Raw genomic sequence first — 24,978 nt, forward strand, 5'->3', positions numbered from 1 at the left:
AAACCACTTTAAATATAAAATGCAAATAGGTTACAAGTAAAAGGATGGACCAACATACACATGAAAAGATGCTCAACATCACTCATCACCAGGGAAATGCAAATCAAAACCACAGTGAGATATCACCTTATACCTGATGGAATGGCTAAAATAAAAAACACAAGAAACAACAAGTGTTGGTGAGGATGTGGAGAAGTAAGAACCCTTGTGTACTGTTGATAGGAATACAAACTGGTGCAGCCACTGTGGAAAACCGTATGGAGGTTCTTCAAAAAATTAAGACTAGAACTACCCTATGATCCAGTAATCCCACTACTGGGTATTTACCTAAAGAATATAAAAATGCCAATTCAAAGGGATATAAGCACACCTATGTTTATTACAACATTACTTACGATAGCCAAATTATGGAAGCAACCTAAGAGTCCTTCAATGGATGAATGGATAAAGATGTGGTATGTATATAATTATTATTATTCAGCCATCAAAAAGAATGAAATCTTACCATTTACAATAACATGGATAGATCTACAGAGTATAATGCTAAGCGAAATAGGGCAATCAGAGAAAGACAAATACCATATGATTTCACTCGTATGTGTAATTTAAGAAACAAAACAAATTGGGGCCCTGGGTGGCTCAGTCGGTTATGTGTCTGCCTTTGGCTCAGGTCATGATCCTGGAGTCCCAGGGACCTGGAGTCCCATTTCAGAGCAAATACTACTATTAGGAATAAATTTATCCAGAGGACAATATGCATCTAATAGAGTTTCAAAATACATACAGCAAGAACAGAACTGCAAGGAGAAATATGCAAATCTAAATTGTAGTAAAAAATTGCAATACCCCTCTCACAATCACTGATAAAACAAGCAGGCAGAAAATCAACAAGGATATCATAGACTTGAACAACACTACCAACCAACTTGCCCACAGCACTACCAATCAACTTGTCCTGATTGACATTTATAGGACGCTCCACCAAGAACAGCAGAATACTCATTCTTTTCAAGTGTATGTAGACCAGATAGACCATATTTTGGGCCATAAAACAAGTCTCAATAAATTCAAAAGATTCAAGTCATACAAAGTCTCTGCCCATTATGGTTTCTGCCCACAAGAGAATTAAGTTAGAAATCAGTAACAAAAATCCTTGAAAAAAATTCCCCAATATAATATTTATAAACGAAATAATACACTTCTAAATAATGAAAAAAAAAAAAAAAAAAAAAGAAACCAAACAGAAATTTAGAAGTCTCTTGAGCTGAATGACAATGAAAACATAACATATCAGAATTTCTGGGATGTCACTAAAGCAGTACTTAGGAAGAAATTTATAACACTGAACACCTGTATTAGAGGGGGGAAAAAAGGCTTTAAATAAATGACCTCAGCTACTACCTTAGGAAACTAGAATAGAGCAACTTAAAGAGAGATGTCCACTCTCACCATTCAGCTCTGTATTAGAAGTTGTAGCCAGTGCAATAAAGCAAGAAAAAGAAACAGAAGGCATTCAGATTGAAAAGGAAGAAGTAAAACTGTCTTTACTCAGACATGATCATTTATGTAAAAATCTGATGGAATCTACAAAAAAAGCTACTAGAACTAGTAAGTGAATTTATTAGCAAGGTTTTCAGGCTATAGGATCAATATATAAAACCTTGATTGTATTCAACGGTATAATGAAAAATCAGAAATAAAAAATACCATTTATAATGGCATCAAAAATATGAAATACTTAGGAAAAATCCAACAAAAAGATGTGAAAGACCAAAACACTGAAGACTACAAAATACAGCTGAGAGAAAATTGAAGGTAAATAAATGGAGAGGTACATATTGTTCATGGATCAATTCTTCCCAAATTGATCTATAAATTTAACAGAATCCTGACTGAAATTCCAGCAGGTGTTTTTGTAGAAATCAACAAGATAATTTGAAAATTCATATGGGAATCAAAGGGCCTAGAAACCCTGAGAAAGAACAAAATTGGGAGGGCTAAAAACACCTGATCCTAAGAATTATAAAGCTACAGTAACAAAAAGTGTGGTATTGCCATAAAAAATAGATCAATGGAACAGAATAGAAATTCCAGAAATAAATCCACAAATATATGGGCAACTGATTTTTGTCAAAGGCACAAAAACAAAAGAGAAAAGATAACCTTTTCAATAAATGGTAGGAAAATTGAACTTGGACCCATACTTTGCATCATATACAAAAATTACCTGATAATGGATCAAGACCTAAACATAAAACCTAAAACTATTCTTAGAACTATGAAAGTTCTAAAAAAAAAAATAGGAAAGGGGCGCTCAATTAAGCGTCTGCCTTCGGCTCAGGTCATGATTCCAGGGTCCTGGGATTGGCTCCCTGCGTCAGGCTCCCTGCTCCATGGGAAGCCTGCTTCTTCCTCTCCCACTCCCCCCTGCTTGTGTTCTCTCTCTCTGTCTCTTTCTCTGTCAAATAAATAAAATCTTTAAAAAAAAAATAGGAGAAAATGATTGTGACCTTGGGTTAGACAAAGATGTCTTAGCTATGACACCGAAAACCAAATCCATAAAAGAAAAAATTGATAAATTTGACTTATTCAAAATTAAAATTTTGTTCTTCAAAAGACACTGTTAAAAGAATGAAAACCCAAGCCACAGACTGGGAGAAAATCTTTGCAAAGCATATACTGATAAAGGACTTGTATGCAGAATATATAAAGAACTCTCAAAACTTAAAAAAACCCCACAACCCAAGCAACTCAATTAAAAAGAAAGGCAGGGGCGCCTGGGTGGCTCAGTTGGTTAAGCAACTGCCTTCGGCTCAGGTCATGATCCTGGAGTCCCGGGATCGAGTCCCGCATCGGGCTCCCTGCTCGGCAGGGAGTCTGCTTCTCCCTCTGACCCTCCTCCCTCTCATGCTCTCTGTCTCTCATTCTCTCTCTCTCAAATAAATAAATAAAATCTTAAAAAAAAAAAAAAAAAAAGAAAGGCAAAAGATTTGGACACTTCACCAAAAAAGATATATGAATGACAGATAAGCACAGGAAAAGATTTCAACATAGTTTGTCACTAGGGATACATAAATTAAAATCACAACCTGATAGGGGGCGTCTGGCTGGCTCAGTCAGAAGAGTATGGAACCCTTGATCTTGGGGTCATGAGTTCGAGCCACAACATTGGGTGTAAAGATTACTTAAAAAAGATCACAATGTGGGGTGCCTGGGTGGCTCAGCCTGTTAAGCATCTGTCTTTGGCTCGGGTCATGATCCCAGAGTCCTCGGATCAAGTCCCGCATCAGGCTCCCTGCTCAGTGGGGAGTCTGCTTCTCCCTCTGGCACCCCGCCCTATATTTTCTCTCTCTTCTCTCTTGCAAAAATAAAATCTTTTTTTTTTTTTTTTATTTGAGACAGAGAGAATGAGAGAGACAGAGAGCACACGAGAGGGGGGAGGGTCAGAGGGAGAAGCAGGCTCCCCGCCGAGCAGGGAGCCCGATGCGGGACTCGATCCCGGGACTCCAGGATCATGACCTGAGCCGAAGGCAGTCGCCCAACCAACTGAGCCACCCAGGCGCCCAAAAATAATCTTTTTTTAAAAAATCACAATGTGATATTATGCACCTGTTAGAATGGCTAAAATTAAGATTACCCATGGAAAGCATTAGGATATGGAGCAACTGGAATTCTCATCTACTGGGATGGGAATGTAAAGTGCTACAGTCATCTTGGAGAAGGGCTTGGCAGTTTAGTTTACACGCCCTACCATGTGATCTAGCCATGGCACTGCTTCACTTATTCACAGCAGCTTTATTTGTAATAGCCCCAAACTAGAAACAATGCAAATGTCCATCAACAGATGAACAGATTAACAAATTATGGCATAGCCATACCATAGAACGATACTTGGAAATAAAAAGGAATGAGCTACTGATGTACGTAACACCATGGATGAATCTCAAAATACTTATGCTGAATGGAAAAAGATGGGGGGAAAAAAGCATACCGTATTTATACAAAGCCCTAGGAAATGCAAACGAATCTACAGTGTTAGAAAACAGATCGGTGGTTTCTTGGGGAGGGTTAGAGGCTGGAGGGCAGAATTACAAAGGACACGAGGAATCTTGGGTCGATGGGTATGATCACTATCTTGACTGTGGTGTTTCACGGCATATGTACCATGGTTTCATTTTATATATATACACAGGTGTATAGTTCTTTAAAAAGGCAGGTATGGTAGTGGTTGGAAGAACACATTTGGGAGTGTGTTTCAGCTGAATACTACTCCAGCACACACCTGCCATGAGACCCGCAGCAGGCTACCTCAAGCATGGATACCTCAGTTACCTCCTCTGTAAAAAGGGGCTAATAACACTTGATCTTAGCCAAAAGGCCGAGAAGCGATAAAAGGGGCTAATAACAGAACATGCCCTAGAGGATCATATTCAGGAGTAAATGGGCTAATACTTGGAAAGTGGAACAGCGTCTGAGCACTGGAAATACTCCTTGAATGGCACCCAGCACGCTTCTCATTGCAGATGAGGAAACTGAGGCATGGGAGTTGGAGCGGGTGGGGTTACGATAGGCAACTGGCTGTTTTTGTTTGCTTGCATCCCTTACTGTGGGAAATTGTTCTTTCGACACATTCCAAGGGATTTGGGTGGGGCTAAAACTCACAGTATCCAGTATCCTTGGAGTATGCAGCCTGTAAACAGAACTCTGTCTTCCTGTTTATAGTGACTGGTTCAAGATGTGCAAACAGTAATCCAAGCTGGGCCCATCAGAAACCTTCTCTGGGATTTACCTATATTAAATATACTGAAGTAGGGAAGGAGAGATCTTTTTCCTCTAGGCTTTCCAAGTAACGTAAGCCTAGAGTGATCTGTGACCTGCCCTCACCACCTCCTCATAGGGAAGATTTTTGACAATGGAACCGAATGGGCCAGGAAAAAGCACAATGGAGAAAGGGAGAATCCTAAGGCTACCCCTGGAGCCCCCAGATCTATCCAGACCTGAAACCAAACCACTCCTTTCCTTGATGACTTATGAACCAATTTCCCTTGGGACATAAGCCAGTGTGACCTATGTTTCTATTTGAAGGAGTCTTAGATGACAGAGAGGTGAAGTGAGTTGGCAGTAATATATTGGAGCTGGGAATCTAAAACCAGGTCTCACTGCTACCAAAGCTCATACCTGACTGCCCTTTCCTACTCGTGGGAGTGGGGCAGATGCTTGTGATTGAGGATGGAGGGACTGAGCAGATGGGAGAGGTTCTGGACTTGTACCACACAGGGGAACTATAGTGGCCGAGCCCTGGAAAGCCTGACAGGAGACTGAGTTTTGAGGGAAACCCCTTGGCTCAACCCATTTGGGAAGTTGTCTCACCTCAGGCTCCTAACCCTTGCAAGAGATTCTGGAGACATGACAACAGGACAATAGCATATTTATTTACAATTGGACCAAAAAAAGGCATACAGGCATCTTTTAATTAAAAATAATAATGATGATGATTAAAAAAGTCAGAAAAATCGATGATGTCTGAACCCTTTGTGAGGAGTCCATCTCCCTACTCCCCCCGCAAAAGAGAATCTCTTAGGGAAAAAATCCGAGATTTGAGTGAACAAAAGCCTGCAATATCATTGTCTACTGCTTAGGTTCCCTTTTCTCCAACCTGATTCTTGGTGGACACCGCCTGGTGATACGGAGTCACTGTGAACAAGGTCGAGAAGCTCACTGGTTTGACTGGTGGAGCTGGTAGGGGCTGCTGGGGGGAATCTGGAGTTGGGGTGCAGGGTGTTAAGGGGTGGGGTGTGTTCCTAGCTTAGCCAGCATCCTGAGCTTTGTCTTGTGGTGGGAGTCCCAAAGGGGCCGAACCAGGGGTGAGTGGCTGTTACTTAAACCCTAATCCCAGGGTGGGTTTGGTCTCTTGCAACTTGAGAACAAAGTTTGGGACATGCACGGGGTGTGCAGGGGGTTGGGCTGCCCAGGCCGGCCACGTTAGTTCCTTCTTTCTACCTTGGCTCCTTGCCTATTCCTGGGAATTGGAGACAGAGCAACAGAACTGAGCTTCCATCTCCCTTCCCACAAGCAGTTTTCTGGGTGTCCCCCAAAGGGGGCAAGAAACCAATGGGAGGCAGAGGCGGAGGGGATGGGACTGGCTAAGAGAGCTGGGCATGAGCACTGAGGCTGGGGGATATCAGGGAGAGAACACCTCTCCCCAGCCACCTAAAGGAGGGCATGTGAGGTCTCCCAGCCTTGTTCTGCCCTGGAAGGGGGAGGGGAGAGGGCCCGCCACCAGCACACTTTGCAAAGAGCAGCAACCCCCCGAGGAAAGTACTGGGGAGCAATCCTGAGGGGTGAGGACCCTCATTCCAGACAGACATGTGGATGCTTGGCTTGACTCTAAATACTTGGCCCTGGATCCAGGGTTTCTTGGCACATACAGTTCACTGCAAGTCTCTTCTCTGGTCCAGCAAACTCCCACTGCTCTGAGCAGGGGTGAGTCCTGCTGTCCTGGAGCACGTGGCCCCGAGTGCTTCCAGGGGATTTTCCTTGGAGCAACCAAGACTTGGTTGACCTGGAGGCCTGGCTGGCAGCCCTGCCTTGGGCCGCCCTGGGCGGGGGCTGGGGGAAGAGAGAGGAGGGAGGGGCAGGGCCGGCAGAGGCTGGCTGGCCCTGAGGACGCGTGTCCGGGCTAGAGCTGTGCTTTGTCACGGCGTCAATGGTGAGCACGGGCCATGAGAGGCTCGGAAACCTCACCGAAGCCCCAGAAGGCCAGGCATTTCCTCTTCCAGTTAATTGTGGGGTGGCCAACAGCCTGAGGAACTGAGGTGGAGACAGTGCCCAAAACCCAGTGTCTTGGTGATTTATCCATCCTGGATCCATATGTTAAAAAAAACTAAGGAGAAAACCCCCAACCAAAAAAAATAAACCTGAATAAACAGGTCTGAGAGTTCCTGCTGGAGGGAACTTTCTTAGCACTGAAGAAAAAACAACCCACAAAAACCTCATCCCCCACAAAACTGGAATAAAATGATGAAGAAAAGTCCCAGATTTATCTACAGGCCCTCCCGCCCCCCACGCAGCCCCAGGATCCAGGAACACTGTGCCAGGAGTTACATTCCGAACGAGCAGGAGGTACTTTATTTGCGTGCCTGCAGTTCCCCACGCAGAGTGGCTTCCTGTCCGTGGACGGAGTGGGCCTGGCCATGGGCCACCCCCATCAGTCTATCTTCACAGCAGCGTAGATCTTGCGCACAAACATGTAGGCTGCATAGAAGCCGATGGTGCCGGTGAGAAGCCAGAAGGACAGGACCATGAGGGCTGTGTAGCCAAAGTACAGGAGAGAGGGGATGAACTCAACGATGTCCAGCTGGGGCGCGGGTGGAGAGAGAACAGAGCGGGGGACGCTTAGTGCCAGTCCACCGTGGCCAACCGGTCCCCCCCCACCCCCTGGCCTTCTCACTGATCTCGTGGCGAAGCTGAAGCCTGGGAAGGGGAAGGGGCTCACTCCTGGTAGGCAATGAGGGGCGGGCAGAGCTCATAGCCACGGTGAGCCTTCGTCGGCACATGACCCCCATGGCAGCTTATTAACCTGCGCACAGATGGGGCACAGAGGGGTCCAACCACACTCACAGTTACCCAGCTAGGAAGCAGAAGGACATGGGATTTCCAACTGGGGCTGGAGGGCTTGGGCAGGGGGCGCCTATGGCCCAATTCCACTGACTTGGGCCATTTCTTGGTGGGGAGAGGAGGGGCCAGGAGTCTTTCTGGAGCAGGGCCTGGGAGCTCACTGGGAGACAGGGGGCACTCCAGGGGCCAGGGCCAGAGTGCCTTAGGCAGGAAGGGCCACAGCTGTGTCACTTCTTCACCCTCCACAGTCCCCAGGACAGCACAGCGACATTCCGGGATGGCTGGAGCGGCCAGGGAGGGGAGGGAGGAGAGAGGCATCCAAGGCTCCCAGCTTGAAGAGCAGAGAGCCTCTGTAAGCCAGCCTACAGTCCTCACCTCCTGACAACGTGTCCGTCACTTTTGTTAACATCTCCCAGGGGTTTCATCGGGGAGCACACTAGACTGCTCTGGAGAGTGTAGCGGCCTGGCAGGGACACCAGAGGCCTGTGCCATGCTGGTGTTGGCTGGGCTAAGTGGAGCTGGTCTGGAACCTTGCTATCAAGACCTGCTCGGCACACCAGGGCCCGAGTGGGGACTGTGCCAGGGCTCGTGGACAGACACATGGACACAAATGTCAGGAGCTCAGAGCAAGTCAATAAAGACCTTCTCCCTAAGGTCAAATATCCTCAAACTAGGGGGTGAAGGCCACGGTTTCAGGCTCAACCCTCCCGTTTCACAGGCTTTCTCAGGGCTGGAGAGGGGGTGAGGGAGGTAGGGGCCAGGGCAGTGGTGAGTCCAGTGGTGAAACTGGGACAGGGAGGCAAACAGGCATGGCCAGAAAGGCCCTTAGAATTCGACAGGCCAAGGCTGTCATTTTACAGACAGGCTCTGGGACTAGGGGTGGAGGTTTTTTTTTTTTTTTTTTTTTTTTTAAGATTTTATTTATTTATTTGAGACAGAGAGAATGAGAGAGAGAGCACATGAGAGGGGGGAGGGTCAGAGGGAGAAGCAGGCTCCCTGCCGAGCAGGGAGCCCGATGCGGGACTCGATCCAGGGACTCCAGGATCATGACCTGAGCCGAAGGCAGTCGCTTAACCAACTGAGCAACCCAGGCGCCCAGGGGTGGAGGTTTTTAGAACAGAGAGGAAAGAATGGGGCACAGGGAGGAAGGACAGGAGGTTTTGATATGACCCCGGGAGGCAGTACGGGAGGCCATGTAGCTAAGTTTTGTTTGCCTAACACTGTCTCCTGTCTTCCATCTTCCCAGGGTTTTGGGGTACCCACTCCCTACTCTGTGGTCCTGTTGGGGCTGTCAGTTTTAATACAACACCTAAGCTAGTTGATGAGAGTGCACCATCCCGCTGGACCTGAGTAACAATGAGGGATGGCATGTAACCTGGGCTGATGAGCAGCTTCCCTGGGACTGATCACTTGACAGTAGAGGAAAGATGTTCTTTTAGCTCTAGGGCTGTGAGGCTGAAAAAAGAAGACTCTAGGGCTGCCACTGGCATCTTTCCACTCTGAGGCAAGATCCTGCGTGCAGATTAAAGCCAAGAAAACACACAGATCTGAGGCGTGGCTACAGAGCCCCAACATCCTTTGAAATGCTGGATCTAACCATGCCTGACACTAGAACTCCAGCTTCTTAAACCTTCCAGTTCTACCAGTCAGTACATTCTCTTTTTGCTTAAGCCAGCTGGAATTCAGTTTTAGTCACTTTCCCCTCAGGAGTTCTGATGAATATGGGCTATAGAGGAGGGAAATCAGATTTGTTCTGAATGATTCTAGGACTGAGACTATGGCCTAAAGACGGAAGTGACAGGGTGGCAGATTTCAGTGTGAATCAAGGAAGACCCTGATAATGCCAGGAGCTAGCCAAAGAGCATGAGAATGCCAGGAGGGGGTGTCTCCTGTCACTGGATGTCCCACAGCGGGGGTCAGCACGCCTCTGCTCAAAGGGCCAGGTTATACAGAGCTTACGTTTCACCGGCCATGTGGCCCCCGTCACGACTACGCTACGTTACCACTAACACCTGAGAGCAGCCGCAGACAGGACGTAAGTGAATGAGCACGGCTGTGTCCCAATAACACTTTCTTTACAGAAACAGGCCCACCGGCACTCGTGCTTGAGTTTGCTGAGCCCTGAGCTCTGCGATCACTTGTTGGGACAGCTGGAGAAGAGGGGCACGGTCCGCAAACTGGGAGCCGCGGTGGAGCACCATCTCAGGATGATCCACACCATCCTTTCTAACCTGACCATTTTGAGAAAGGGCGTCCCAAGCCTCCACCAACTGACCCGTGACTCTGGTTTGGGAACACACCCTGCTTGCAAGCAGAGGACTGCCTGTCTTTGGGTTGTGGAGACCCGGCCACTGGCGCACCGTGGGGGACACAGTCTTCGGTGGTAGCCTTGGGAGTGAGGGGCCCACCAGAGCGAGCCTACATTCCTCTCAGGGGCCCACCTGGCTTACGTGTCATGCGTGAACCTACCACAACTGGTGTGGTGAGTGGGGATCTGTTTATATTTTGCCTCACGCCACTCTTGGGGGCAGTGAGCTCTGGGGGTGTACCTGAGTTCCTAAATTTCGGCGCTAAAGGTGATTTCAGCATTTTCTGCTTGTATCTTTATTAACCCCTTCTCAGCTACTTTCTTTATTCTTTCGTATTATTGCTCTTTTTTTCCTAGCTTGAGGTGTCCCTCGTATTTACTATGAATAGCACTTTAAGGGGAGAGATTTCCTTTAAGTTCTGCTTTGGCTGTATCTCACAGGTTTTGCAGGCAATATTCTGTCACTTATCCTACAGGCTTTCGTCTCCCAAAACACACAGAACACAGATTCTCTCTATTCTAAAAAGATGCACGTTCTAGAACAAAATGGCTTTGGTTCTCCCCACTCTTGGCAGGAGAGACTCTGACACTTGGGTTTTTCCCTAGCATCCTCCTCTCCCCCAACCTGCCCTGAAAGGGCTGGGGGCTTCCTCACCCAGGGCAGTACCTTGTTAACAAAATAGAAGATGGCATAGACGAGGACGTAGAATGCAGATCCCCCGGAGACTAGGAAATTCCTCCACCACCAGCGGTAATCCTGAAGAGGAAACAGAGTAGTCCTTATCTCCAGGTGTAATCTCTTGCCTGAGTTTCACGGTCCCCTGAGGAGCTAAAGACTTGAGGCAAGAACAGTAATATTTGGGGTGACGGGAATGTTTTATATCTGGACTTTGTGACAGTGGTTACAAAACCATACGCATTTCTAAAAACTCACTGAACTGGAGACTGAAAAGGGTGAGCTTTACTCTTCATAAATGAGATCTCAATTAAATCACCGAGGACCACAGCAAAAGAACAGTAATAACAATAACTAACATTTCTTGAGCAAACGCTAGCTACGTGCCAGGCACTATTCTAAGTGCTACACGTGAATCAGTTCATTCCCTCCTTGCAGCAGGCCCAAGTCAGGCCCTATTGCTGCCCTGTCACATGACGAGGGATGGAAGGCACAGACAGGTTAAGCAACTGCCCACCAGAGCTACTAACAGAGGAGCCGGGGTTTCAGCCCAGGCCGTCTGTCCCAGAGCCCTTGTCAAGGGGCTCTGCCAAGAGCTAGTCCCCAGAGGGAGGGAAGGCCACCCAATCTGCATCAGCTACTGGAGAAAACACCACTGGAGTGGACTCTGTACTGACAAATCTACCAGCCTTCTCTCGTGTTGCCATGACGACTTCATGTGACTATGCTGTGAGGTAGGGATCATTAACTCCAGTCTACAGCTGAATAAATGGAGGCTCAGTGAAGTGAAGTGATATCAGTACTTGCCCAAGACCTCATAGGCAGAGGAGGGAGGCCCACATGGGAAACCCAGACCGCTTCACTGACCCATTCAATGCTGGACCCAGCTCTCCTCTCCCCCAACTCCTGACCCCATTCCCCTCACCTCTGCACAGAGCTGGAAGTACACCATGACGATGCTGATTTGTGAACACGACACCACCAGGATGATGAAGACAAGGAACAGGAAGCCAAAAAGGTAATAGAACTGATTCTCCCAGATGGCCTGTGGACACATCACAGCTGGTCTTCAGCTTGGCCTGCCTCCACCCAGCATACACTGCCTGTGCTCAGAAAGCCATCCCGCAGTTACGACTGCCACACCACCTGCCACCAGGGCAGGCATGGAGAGCCACCATCATGATACCACTGGGGCCTGTGGGCCTGGCATGTGGCTCTGACTGGCCCTTGCTCCCTGGGTGAGCCAGACTGTTCTCAGGGAAGGGCTGGGGCATGGCTGACCCCGCAGTGGGTGGGCCCCAGCCTGAACTCAACAGCTTGTGGCAAATAATGAATCCCACCCGTCCCAACCAAAATTACACAGCAACCACCTCCACTCGGGCAGCCTCCCGCGTGCCGGGCACGGTGCTCCATGCTTTATGTGCATCTCCAAATGTAAGCCTACGAAAGTGTAGCCATTCACGGATGAGGAAGCCAAGGCTCAGAGAGGCTGGTGAGTGGCCCAGAGTCACACAGAGTAAGGTGGCCTCCTGGCGGGGTGGGGGAGGGGGGGCGGGCAGCCAACCCATCCTCAGACCCTTTGCCTAGGCAGGGCTGGGTGGGCAAGTGGGTCTCAGCAGGGAGGGCTTGTCCAGCACATGCTTGGTGCACGGCACCGAGCTGGGTCAGCCAGGCGCAGATGGCTCTGAGGAGCCCTTCCGCCAACTTCCATCTTGGCACGCCTGGGACAGGAGTCATCATCATCACGACAGCCACTATTTAACAAGTACTGCCTGAAAATCAAGCATGTGCCTCTTACAGACATTCTCACTCCAGCCTCACAGTGATCCTGAGAATTAGGGATCATTTACCCCCCTTTCCTGAGAGTTCTGAGTAGCAGGTCAAGATGTGTGGGGACCTGGAACTCTGGCTGCAACGCTACCGAAGCAGCCCCTACTTCCTGAGCGCTTCACACACACCAGACCCCGTTCACGTGGCCGATCTCATATATCCTTCCAAGCCATCCCGAGGGGTGGAGTGGGGACCCCGAGAGGTGAAAGGGCCCGTCTGAAATCTCATGGGTGGTGAGAGGCAGAGCACGTTAAGTGGAGGGACGGGGACCGGGCTAGCGGTGGGGGGGGCGGGGGGAGGCTGTGTGGGGAGGAGCGGGGGAGCACCCCCACCAGCCCCCTGGGGCTGACGAAGCCCTGGGGAGAAGCGGTACTCACGCTGAAGATGAAGAAAAGCTCAATGAACATGGCGCCGAAGGGCAGGATCCCGGCCATGAGAATGCTGCAGCAGAAGGGGAAGGTTAATGTGGCGAGGAGACCCAGGCCACTGGGGGGGCCCCAGGCTCCTCCCAGGCGGCACAGAGGACAGTGCTCACGCAGCTGCGGTGGTTCCAGTTCTTAGGCAGGCTTTCGTACCATTACAGCCTCCTGAGAGGGTGGCAAGGTGGGCATCACTCTCCCCATTTTACTGATGGGGAAACTGAGGTACAGAGAGGTAGGGTGAGTTGCCTAGATCGAGTGATGGTCTTAACCTGTCTCACCCGCACTTTTCCACCCCTCCCTTCCCTGTCCTGGTTCCCAGGCCAACACCAAGTCTGGTTACAACTTGGTCCTCTTGAACCTGGAGTGGAGTTAAGCTTTCATGAAGTCTACTAGAGCCTGCTGGAGCTGCAGAACACCAGTCACAAGGCCCCTGGGGGAGGGGACTCGTTCCATGTCCTCCTAAGTAAATGGCTCCGGGCAGTGTTGGCCTTGCCCACTCCAGAATTCCCTGGCCTTGCCCCTACCGGAGACTCACCCAACAAATCGGTTCATGTACCACCGCTGTTCAGGGATCTGCCGGGGAATCTGGTTGGTGCGCACAGGGTTGTCATATGGCTGCTTGCGGAAGCCGAAGTAGTAGCCCAGGTAGACAAGGGGCAGGGAGATCCCGAACCACATGCACAGCAGGGCCACCATGGTGGGGAAGGGCACCTGTGGGCACAGCGCCATGAGCCCCACCCCCCCAACAAGGCCCTGATGCCCAGGGCTAGGGGCTGTGCAGGGGGAGGTGGGCCCACTGGGTCCCACGGAAGGAGGGCCACCATGGTGGGGAAGGTCCTGCAGACCCACCCCCACAAAGCTTCTGGCCAGAACCTCCTGGGGCTCAGCAGCCCCAGGGAAAAGCGGAGGGCAGATGGAGGACCATTTGGGCTGTGAAGTAGAGAAGGAACCATGGCATCCCAGAGGAGCTTGTCAGCTGGGAATTGGGGAAAGAATGAAGAAGGACTGAGAACATGAGGGGAAGATGAGGCCAGAATGAAGGGGAATTATGTGGTATGTGAACTGGAGACAAAAGGGAAAAAACAAAAGTGCACAAACTGTGTGTTCCCGATTTTGTTAAAATAAAACACCGTAATATACTACAAAGTAAAAAAACCAGATTATAGAACTGTATGTATAGGACTCCATTTTAACAGAAGCATCCCAATATTTATGTTTATGTGCCTACAGAGCGCTCTGCCCAGAAGTTAACAGTATTTCCTCAGATGGGATGTAGCCCTTAGAACTGATTTTTCATTTTCTTCTTTATCCTATTCTATTCAGTATTATGTTTTTACAAGAATCATGCAAACTTGAAGAAGCGAATTAAGATATGCAAAGTGTTTAGAATAGTACTTACTCCAATGTAAGCACAATATAAATGTTTGCTATTTCATCATAATTTTAAAGTTACATCATTCCATTTTAAATATAGCTAAAAAGACTACAAAAATATACTAAAGATTACATCAACTTCTCTGTACTTTCCAAAATTTCTACAATGAATGTTTATCATGAGCGGTTGGTAACTGGGAGGAAAATGTTAAAAGAGAGAAGGAACACAGGTAGAAAAGAGGAAGTGAGAGGAAGAGCATGACTCTCTTTCCTGAGGGCGGCTTCCCCGACTCTGCGAAGAAGCCAGTCCTCTGGCACCCCGGACTCCCAGCCTCACCCCACAGCCTCTAACAAATGGGCACCTGCAGGTGAGGGGAGGCGGCTCTATCCACTAAGGCTGGGATGGCAAATGCCTGCCCCAGCTCCACTGCAGCCCTGCAAGGGAGCAAAAGCCCATCTCCCCACCCCCGCTGAAGTTCACAGTCCTTTTCAGTGAGTCCTGGGCAGGGCAATCACTGGGGCTGGCAGGATCCCCGCGCTGAAGGCAGGACAACCCGCGGGGGCCGGTGCCGAGGGGCAAGGACAGGAGGAAGGAGAGCCTTGTTTGGGATACTGACCTAATAAACTTGCACCAGGCAGTTTTCCCTTGGCTGAGGCAAAGGGAGATTCCCCAGCTGGCCCCTGGACTGTGGAAATCTCCCTTTGGAGAAGTGAGCTTTGGCCAGCTGTCTGCAAGAGCCCACAGGAAGGCCAGGGCTGGGGCATGGGCAGCTGGATGAGCAGGGAGGGGGGAACCCTGGGTACCCCTCCGGCCCTGGGGCTGGGAACAGAACTCCGGGGATTCAGAAAAGGGAAGAGAACAGCAGGAAGTGATCTGCCTGAGTGACCGAGCACAGCTGGCCCCCCCCTTACTTACTGCTCCTGATGAGTGCTTTCCCCAGATGAAGCAATTCAAAACGAAGCAGATGCCAAAAACCACGCCAGGGTAGAGCGTTGCCGTCTGGAAGCAAGGGAGACCAGGCTGGGGAGCCGCCACCTGTTCCGGTGGGGCCCCCAGACTAGAGGCTCTCAACCCTCCTTGTCCTTCAGGATCCAGCTCCAGGGTAATTCCTTCCAGGAAGCACTCCCTGAACTGCCCACTCCTTGCCCTCATCCCAGTCTGTGATTATGTACTGTTACCTGGCCAATGCCTGCTGACCCCCAGAGACTCTTAAGCTCTTTGGGAGGGGTGTGTTGTCGTGTTTCCCCCTACGCTCCCCCGTTCACTGATGTACGCCCAGCGTTTAGAACACAGTAACTGCTCAATAATCATTTGCTGAACAGGAATGAATGAATAAAACTTTTACAAAACACTTACGTGTGGGGCCCAACCCAAACTGCCCAGAGTTGTGGGTAAGCTTTAATTGAGTCTTAGGACTGGCGGGTGCTGGCCTCCACACACATCAGCTCACCTAATCCTCACTATGGGATTTTTAAAGAAGAGGACACTGGGGCACTTGGGTGGCTCAGTCAGTTAAGTGTCTGCCTTTGGCTCAGGTCATGATCCTGGGGTCCTGGGATCGAGCCCCGCATCGGGCTCCCTGCTCAGCAGGGAGTCTGCTTCTCCCTCTCCCCTTGTGCTCTCTCTCTCTCACGTAAATAAATAAAATCTTAAAAAAATGATAAAGAAGAGGACACGGAGGCCCAGCAATGGTAAATACACACCCCAACTTCATACAGTTAAGGTTAGATCAGAGAGGTTCAAACCCAAGCAGTCTGACCCCAGGGGCCAAACCCGTGACCCACTGCGCTGTATTCCATCCAGTCACAATCTCTCGGGCTGGGGCCCAGGCACATGGAACCAAAGCCCCAGACCTACAGGAGCCTCCTTCACTGCTGTGGCTGCCTGAGCATCCAGGAGGGCCACTGACCACAACGCCTGAGGCCCCCTGCAATCTGGTACTCAACCTCCAATGCCAATTTCACCTTTAGCCCATAGCTCTCCCACACCCAATAACTTAACTGGTTGCTGCTCCTGCACGTTGCTGTCCCTGGGCCACTATGTGTGCTGAGTTATCAACATCTCTGGGTATCTGTCGCCTGAGTGTTAATGCTGTGCCAAGGGCCTTCCATGTAGTCTCTTTCCATCCACAAAACAACCCTGAGAGGTAGGTACAACCATCCCCCACTGGAGAGATGGGGAAACCGAGAAAGAACAGAGCCAGGATGGGGATCTAGGAGATTCCAGAACCCCAGGCCGCCCTGCTGGCTGCTTCGGTCCATCTGAAACCCTCCCCTTCAAGGCCCAGCTCAGATGTCATTTCCTCCCTGCCTGCATGTTCCTGCTTTACTCTGCTGTATAGCAGGGCATTCATCTGATGAAACGTACAGACTGGACATTGTGCTATAGATACCGGGAGTGAGAACAGGCAGAAAGTTCCAGTGAGGCAGACCGACCCCCCCACTGGAGAACCACCTCCATGGCACCACTTGTAGGCACAAGGCTCTTGCCTAGGCTCCTCCAGGGTGCCGAGGAGGACACGGAGGTCGGAATGGGGGAAGAAGGGGAGGAAGCTTCTAGAGGGTGACACTGGAGCGAAGACGTAAAGGATGAGGTGAGGGGAGTGAGGGAGTCGTGTGCCCGGGCAGAGGGGAAGACAGAGGCTGGAGAGAGGAGCAGTGGGGCGTCCGCATTGCCGCAGGCCACAGCACATGCCCTCCGGTGTGCGGAGGGAGAGCACCAGGGAAGGGTCAGGGTCTTGCAGGACACCAGGGACGCCTAGGACAGTCAAAGGTCTAGGTGAGAGGCAAAAATGCCCGAAACCTGGGCAAGAGTTCTAGAGCCAGAGCTGGAGCTGGGAGGGAATTTATGGACTATTTGGCGGGAAAACCCTCAACATTTGTCATCTGAGAGGAGGCGGGCAGAAAGGAGTAGGAGGTAAGGAAGCAACCCAGCGGTCTGGCCTGGGGGTCCGGGAGAATGATGCTGCCACCAGATGCGAGGAGCAGGTGCGGGGCAGAGAGGCGGGGTACGGCATGGGGTCTGCGGAGGGAGGTCCTGCGGGTATCTGTGGGAGGCCTCCCAGGGAAGAGCTGCACAGGGAGTTGCCAGTTCCACACCTCTGTAGGTCCCCGGCTCTCGGCCCAAAGTGGCCTGAGGAAGATGCTTGATGCATCAACAATTCAGGGCCTTTCTTTGATTCTTCCAGAAGAGTCACCTTCGCAGCTCTTTTATAGTGAGGGCTTCCTCTATGCCGGGGGTGTGGCAGCCAGAGCTGAGACACCCTGGGCTCCCCTGGAGCTTTCGACAGAGTGAGAATGGTTTCAGAATGCTAGGACTACAGGCTTCTTCCAGTCTGGCACCAAGGGCTTCCCGGGGCCTGAGGGGCCTCACTTGTCTGGGAGAGAGTCAGGGTCAGGGCTCCCTGGAAGGTAGGGTTAAGTCCCAGGGAGGTAGGGTCAAGTCCCAGGCATCTGCCAGTTTCTATGGTCTTTTCTGCTGCCCAAAACTCTCCTGACCACCAGGAGGACAGAGAAGGGCAGGAGTTGTCTTCCCTGAAGAGGAAATGTAGGCACCAAAGCCCGAAGATGGGCTGAAAGCAACATGGGCCTGGCAGGTAGTTCTCTCTACTCCACTGGGCAGGGTGTCCTTCCAGCAGCCCTGCTGATCAGTTTTTGGCCTTAAACTTTGAAACCTAGGCTTGGTGTCAAATCCTGTTATTCTGAATCTTCTGTTTCTTCTCTTGTTTGAACTGTCGGACAATGTAGGCTAAAAATCACCTAAATTCAATCCGCTCTTCTTACAGATGCAGCAGCAAGGGCCCTCAGAGGTCCCAAGGTGCCTGTGGTGAGAACCCAGGGCTCCCTACCCGTGGGTGTGTGCCCCCCCCAACTCTATCACATTACCGCTCTGCCTCTGGTTCTAACCCCCACACAGACTGCCTACACTGCTGAGGAGCCCAGGAAGAAGCTTCTCAGCTCCACACCAACACTGGAAGGAGGTTAGGACACTTACACAGAAGGCTCCTTTCTTCCACCGATGGCCTTTCAGAGTACGGTACAGACGGCCAGCAGAAAATCCACCAAACACCCTGTGAGGAAATGGCAGGGGTCCACACCATGGGGATTTGTTAGCTGGAGGGCAGGCTGCCTGTGCCAGCCCCGGAATCCACTCAGACACACCTACCCCATGAACATGAAGAGGAAGCAGGCTGTGGTCATGAGAGCTCCCCGGCTGGAGGGCGACAGCATCCCGAGCATGGCCACGACTGTGGAGGGAGGGGGAGAAGAGACAGACAGGGTGGCTGATGGCCAGGGTCCCAGGCCCCAGCCCCCCATCCCAGGCTGGCCCACAGGGCCCAGGGCAGATGAGGCTAGATGAGGCTCCCTTCTCCCTTGGCCTTCCTGACAGCATACCCCCTTGCTCTCTACAGGAGAAGACCGGTCTTAGCTGGGGTTCACAGGGGAGCAGCAGTTGCTGGGTGCTGGCTGGCCACATCTTCACTGCAGCTTCCAGCCCACAGCGCACTTGCAACCAGCCCGGCACCAAGCTGAGACCATTCTGAATGCCAGCTCACTGCACCTGCCTTATCAGCCCTGCGAGGTGGAGGCTGGTTATCCATTTCTCAGATGAGAAAACGGAGGTTCACAGAGGTGAAGTGAGTTGTCCAAAGTCACAAAGCTTGGAGGTATGAGCCTGAGATACAAACTTAGGCAGATCAGCTGCTAAGAGATTAGATCTTAAATGTTCTTATCACAAGAAAAAAAATTATGTAACTATGTGCAGTGATCAATGTTAACTGAACTTACTGCGGTGATCATTTCACAATAGACACAGCAAATTGTTGTTCTGTACATCTTAAACTTACACAGTGTTATATATCAATTAAAAATAGTTAAAATGATAAAAAAATTTTTTAGGCAGACTGACTTCAGAACTGTCTATAATTACCATATATTAGGATTTTGGGGAGTTGTTTCCTGAGAAAAGACCTGGTGCTGACTTGCGTAAGTCACTTAATGCCTGACTGCGGAGGGAGGCCAACCTCACAGCACTGATGTGTGGCTTCGCTGACGGAGTGGACGTGGTAGGTGATCCGCGGTGCTGGAGAGCTCTGAGGGGCAGCAAAGCACCAGAGCCTGGTGCTGAGAGGACCCGGCCCTCCCACTGCCATGAATGACTCTGTCTGGCCCAGTGATGCTGACATGCCCCGTTCCCCAGGGGGGGAGGCCACCCCTCTCTCAGACTCAGGCCTGTGCTCTCTGGTGACAGGACCCCACCCTCAGCCCCACCAGGCCCACTCACAGATGACGATGAGGATCATACAGAAGAGCTGAATGCCTGAGCCCAGGAGGGAGCTGAGGATCATGGGGTACTGGGGGGGCCTGAAGACGTCACCGTGCACCAGCTTCCACCCAGACTCTTCCATGGTGTCTTCCTGCAGCAGAGGGTCAGAAGTGAGGCTGTTTCTTGGGGTCCAAGAGGCAGCTCCTGCAGGGACCCACACCCCCTGACTAGGGCTGAGGGTCCCTCAGGTGTCAACCAGCCTCCACTCTGACAGGAGTGTAAGCGACATGACATAGTTCTCCCCAGAGAAGTGTCACATGGAAAAGGAGGGCACAAACGCGAGGCTTATAGCTACATAAAAGGCAAACCTCCTCCCCAAATTCCGCAAGCCTGATGAATGGAAAAATAATGTAAACATCAACACACTGAAATGTTAACTGTGAGAGTTTTTGAGTGGTGAGATTTAGAAGCCATTTTTTTTTTTTTTTACTGATTATAAAAGTAATATGTGCTCTTATGTAATAAAAAAGTGAAAAAAAATTTTTGGCATATGGCATGATATTCAAATGAATAAAAAGTAATAAATGTTTTTTAGTAGAAAATTTTTTAAAAATCTGGAAAGACTGAACAAAAGATCTAAAACTCATAAGTAAACATTCAGAAATTTAAAAAACCCCAGAAAGACAGAGAAAATACAATAGTTTATACTCCCGGCACTTACTGATACCGTTGTTTTGATGCATTTCCTTTAGCCCTTTATGTGTGTGTGTGCGTGTGTGCGTATATATATATATACATGTGTGTATATATATATATATATATATTACACACACGTATGTACGTATATATATATGCATATGTATATATAATTGTTAAACACTAAAATTGGAACCAGACCCTATTTACTGAGTACTTTGTTATTTTCAGGTGATGCTTGATCACGAGCATTTCCTCATTTCCAATAAGTACTCTTTGCAGTTAATATTCTAATGTCTGTACAGCTTTCCATTGTATACTGCCCATCTCATAGACAATCCATTATTATGGAATACCAGGCTACATCCAGTTTATTTAAATTATAAATAAAACTATAATAAATATTTCTAGACCAAGTCTTTGTGGTTTCGCTGGTTTCCTTTGGAAAATTCTAGAAGAATTACTGGGTCAAAGCAAGTTAACTATTTTATAGTTCGTGGTGTGTAGAGCCAATTCATAACTCTTCAGAAAACTACCAATGTACTTGCATGGGTGGTGTGGAAAGGTGCTTAGCTCCCGTCAACCTTGCTGCCAACGAATACTACATGAAAACACACTTGGACTGATTTGAAGGTCCCAAACTGTCTTCTCATAACTGTTTGAATTTGTATTTGGCAGGGGTGGGGGTGGGGGGGGGAGGAGAGATAACCATCCCTGAGGTAAAAATGGTTTTTCACATGTTTCTGAGCCACTTATAGTTCCTAGTCAGTAAATTTTTTGTTCATTCTCAGACTCGAGATTTTGGGACTTTTTAAAACCAGTTCTTTTAACTATTGCCTCTTTTTTCAAGTTTGTCGCAAATACTGTTTGGCACTCTTCTGTTTTGTCTATATATCCTGACATGCAGAACAGTTTGTAGATTTTTCTTTTTAAAGTAGGTCCGACACCACCATAGGGCTTGAACTCACGACCCTGAGATTAAGAGCTGTGTGCTCTACCAACTGAGCCACCCAGGCACCCCCAGTTTTCAGATTTTTAACGTCATATTCATTAAGTTTTCTTTCTGTGATTTCTCCCGTTGTTTTTATGCTTAGCAATTAAAACGCTTATCCCTATCATTTTGGGTCATTAAACATTTTTTTTCCTTTTCAAACTACTCTATGACACACACACACACACACCACACGCACCCTGGGTCATTAAACATTTGTTTTCCTTTTCAAACTACTCTATGACACACACACACACACACACACACATACACACACACCCCCCACCCCTTGACCCTCGGTCTGGTAGGCCCGGAACCCTACTGCTAGTCTGCCCTCCCTCTCCAAGTCCATCCCTCCCCAGCAAAGATCTCGTACAATGTCATCCTCCTTGTTATAGTTGGCAATGTCCTTCCGGAGGGTCCGAATGATGATCATGCTCAGGATGCCTGAAACAAACGGGTGGGGAGAAAGAGGCATGAGCACTGCCAATGGAGTCTCGTGGGCTGCATGCCCTCCTGCGCCTGGGGTTTCGCTGAGTGCCGGCTGGCATGCCTGGCTTCCTCCGGTGGGCAGTAGCTAGGCGGCTGCCTCACGTCCTCTGCTGAGCAGAGTTCCACCTCAGCTATCCAGAGGTGGGCACACAGAGGGTCACTCCCCTGGCAGGGGAAGGAAAGAGCCACTGGGATGGGTTTGGGCAGTCCAAGGACACTGCTTTTTATTCCAGGGAGAACAGCGCCCCAGCTGCTCCCTGTCTTGGTCCTCCTGACCTCTGCAGCCTCGCTTCCTCCCGGGCTTACCTCCCACGCCGCCCCGCTTGCTGTTCTGTCATCATTTCACAGTCTCCATGCCTCTACTGGGGCTGCTTCCTATTCCCTTGGCCCGCGATGCCCCACTCTGCCCTGACGGCCGCTCCCACTTCAAGACTTACCCCAGGCATCTTCGCCTTTCCACACCCCAGATGGCTCAGAGGCCCCCCACTTGTACCTCCACAGCACCCTGTTTCCTCTCCAGGCAGCCCAATATAGTGGCTAAGACAATGGGTTGTAGGACTTCAAGCTAACTTAACATTTTAGGCTTGGCTCATGGAACCTGAAGGACTGAGAGGTTTGTGAAGGCTTATGAACACAGCAGCTGGCCCCTCAGTAAATGTTTAATAAACAGCACCTAGCATTATCTCTGCTTCCCATATGACACTGAAGCGACCGGTTTCACTCCACCTCTGCCCACTACCCTCCCCCTGGCTCGCCGGCCAGCTTCTCACCAAGCTTGTCCCACTGCAGGGCCGTGACCTTTGCTGGACCAGTCGTTCCCTGGGTCTCTGAATGGTGGCTCCTCCCCACTCAGAGAGGTCTTCTCTAAAGCAGCCTTCATCCTTTCTCAAGAGTTGTGTATCTGGTCACCCTGTTTATCTGCTCTATATAACTTATCACTGTCTGGACTCAACCACTTCTCTGCTTTTCTCTCTCCCACCACCAGAAGAGACTCTTTGAGGGGCTGGGCTTGCTCAACACCATATCCCCAGCATGTGGCCCAGCGCTTGCACGGACCGGCAACAATGAAATCTTGCTGAATCAATCAGTGAAGGTGTGCACGAAGGGATGTATCCGTCTTTCCCTAGGGAGCTCTCCAGAGTAGAGACTGAATCTTGTTCGCCTTTGCACACCTGATGCCTAGCACAGACCCTGATGTCTGTTTTTGACCTACATGTGGCCCCAAGAACACCCTAGAAGTCCCCCTTCAGTCGTGTGATGTCTCAGGCCTTCATCCCTCACCCCCTTGTCTCTCCACCTCCCATCCCACAGATCTCTCACCTGATAGGAAGAAGACCACCACGACAGAGTTAATGATAGAAAACCAGTGGATCTGTACATCACTCATGGTCAGGTAAGTATCCCATCGAGAGGCCCATTTGATGTCACTTTCCTGGAGGGGGAGGGAGACAGGGTGGAAAAGCAGCACTTAGAGTCAGGCCTCGTATTAGACAACTCCCGCCCAGACCAGAACCCTCCTCCCCTGCCATGGGTTCCGGCCCCTTCTCACCTCCCAGTGTACAGAGTAGGTGAAGTACAGCTCATTCTCCTTGCTGGGGTCAATTTCCTGGGGTGAGGAGTTGGTACCCTCAGGCAGGATGCACGAACTCTTCTCATCTGCTTTGATGTCTGTGAGAGACAGAGACTCAGTCTGTTCCTGTGGGGACCAGTGCCACTACCCAGGGCTGCTCTGGGGGGTGCCCTCGAGGCTGCCTGCTGCTGGAACTCAGGGTCTGAGTGGAGACAACAAAGTTATTAAACTTCCTCCCCAGAGCCCTGACCTTCCTAAGAGCCTTTGGAGCTGCCGGGTGTGGAGGAGGGGCTCTGAGTCCCTCATCTGATCTCTCTTCACTCAATTCAAGCATTCATGTATTCACTTAATCAGCCCCACTGAAGAAGAAAAACACCACCGAACTCCTGCTATCATGTTTACTCATTCACCCAGTCCCCAAAGTCCCAGCATGTCAGTAACTCAATCACCCAGATCCTTCTTTTTTCATTTATTCCTCCGTTCATCCCATTATCTGTCCATCCATTCAACCAACCACCATTTAATAAGCACCTACTCTGTGCCCAGGGCCCTGCTGGAGAGATAATGGTAAGAAGGAGACAGAGTCTCTAAACTCCAGGAAACGGTTGAGGGGAGAGATGATGTCAAAAATATCATGCAATAGGGGCGCCTGGGTGGCTCAGTTGGTTAAGCGACTGCCTTTGGCTCAGGTCATGATCCTGGAGTCCCGGGATCGAGTCCCGCATCAGGCTCCCTGCTCGGCAGGGAGTCTGCTTCTCCCTCTGACCCTCCTCCCTCTCATGCTCTCGGTCTCTCATTCTCTCTCTCTCAAATAAATAAATAAAATCTTTAAAAAAAAAAAATATCATGCAATAAACGTGACGCTGTGCTCATGGCACTCACCAGGATGGGCGCTATAATGCTCTGAGAGCACAGGATCTATGTCTTACATGAGATTTTTGGATATGATTTTGTTTGAAAACTAGGTTCCATAGCTTTAAAAAGAAAAAAAAAAAAAAAGCCAGAAACCCACGACCACTGTGGACAAAGGCCAAGCCTACTGAACTGAAGTGTGCCCTGGGTGAGCAAGGGCAGACAGGTGAGAAGCTGGACCAGCTCCTATCACACCTATAGGGCTGGGCTCTCAGATAACCCGCAGAACTGTTGACCCTGGGCCAAGTCTCGTCTCTGCCAATCACTTACACAGAGGAAGAAACACAGAAACCAGTTTCCTGACTGCTCTGTCTGCATCCCTGCCCCTTGTTCTTCAGCCGAGGGGAAGCTGGCTGGCTCTTCTGAGAGGCCCAGGCAAGTCCTAGTTGCTGTTTGTCCTCGGCCAAGTCACCAACCTCTCTGAGTCTCCGGTTCCTCATCTATAACTACCACACACTTCCGGGGGTTGCGAGAGGTGGTAAACTGGGAAGGTACCAGGCCAGGACACAACCAATGTCAGCTTTCCCCTTGCTCACCGCTTTCTCTCACGGGAATGCAGGGACCCTACCTTGGCTGGGCCCATATGCCACACTGTGGCCTATCAGCCATCTCAGAATCAAGTGCGAGAAGACCCTGGGTGTGGAAGCCCAGGCCCATCCAGCCCTGCCCCTCTGGTCATACCTCCCCACTCACCCTCCAGCCTGATGCTCTGGGGAATCACCTCGAAGCGGACGACGCGGTATGTGTGTTCCTGTTCCTCTTCCAGGTCCTCCCGGTGGTAGTAAAGGATGAACGAGAGGTGATTGTGCAGGTAAATCTAAAAC

At 49.9% G+C, this 24,978-nt stretch overlaps 1 protein-coding gene across 9 annotated transcripts in view; it reads right to left on the reverse strand.

Annotated features, from left to right (window-relative positions):
• Window positions 1-5,411: 5,411 nt before the first annotated feature.
• The window catches only part of TM9SF4 (transmembrane 9 superfamily member 4), a 56,264-nt gene continuing 36,697 nt past the window's right edge, over window positions 5,412-24,978 (reverse strand). For 8 of the 9 annotated variants that reach the window (XM_064572958.1, XM_045885548.3, XM_054510035.2 and 5 more), the window contains 13 exons: window positions 24,848-24,971; window positions 23,222-23,340; window positions 22,993-23,104; window positions 21,557-21,627; window positions 19,512-19,644; window positions 18,393-18,474; window positions 18,222-18,297; window positions 15,144-15,227; window positions 13,389-13,564; window positions 12,809-12,872; window positions 11,527-11,646; window positions 10,593-10,682; window positions 5,412-7,357 (listed from right to left, as the gene is read on the reverse strand). In XM_064572958.1, the coding sequence (XP_064429028.1) occupies window positions 7,208-7,357; window positions 10,593-10,682; window positions 11,527-11,646; window positions 12,809-12,872; window positions 13,389-13,564; window positions 15,144-15,227; window positions 18,222-18,297; window positions 18,393-18,474; window positions 19,512-19,644; window positions 21,557-21,627; window positions 22,993-23,104; window positions 23,222-23,340; window positions 24,848-24,971 (1,401 nt within the window). In that variant the 3' untranslated portion in view covers window positions 5,412-7,207. Of the gene's footprint in view, window positions 7,358-10,592; window positions 10,762-11,526; window positions 11,647-12,808; window positions 12,873-13,388; window positions 13,565-15,143; window positions 15,228-18,221; window positions 18,298-18,392; window positions 18,475-19,511; window positions 19,645-21,556; window positions 21,628-22,992; window positions 23,105-23,221; window positions 23,341-24,847; window positions 24,972-24,978 lie in introns of all 9 variants that reach the window. The other variant, XM_064572957.1, reaches the window with a different exon arrangement.

This window comes from Mirounga angustirostris, unplaced genomic scaffold, assembly GCF_029215605.1.
Source record: "Mirounga angustirostris isolate CCGP_5_RB_7025 unplaced genomic scaffold, mMirAng1.0.hap1 SCAF_10, whole genome shotgun sequence".
Classification (NCBI taxonomy): domain Eukaryota; kingdom Metazoa; phylum Chordata; class Mammalia; order Carnivora; family Phocidae; genus Mirounga; species Mirounga angustirostris.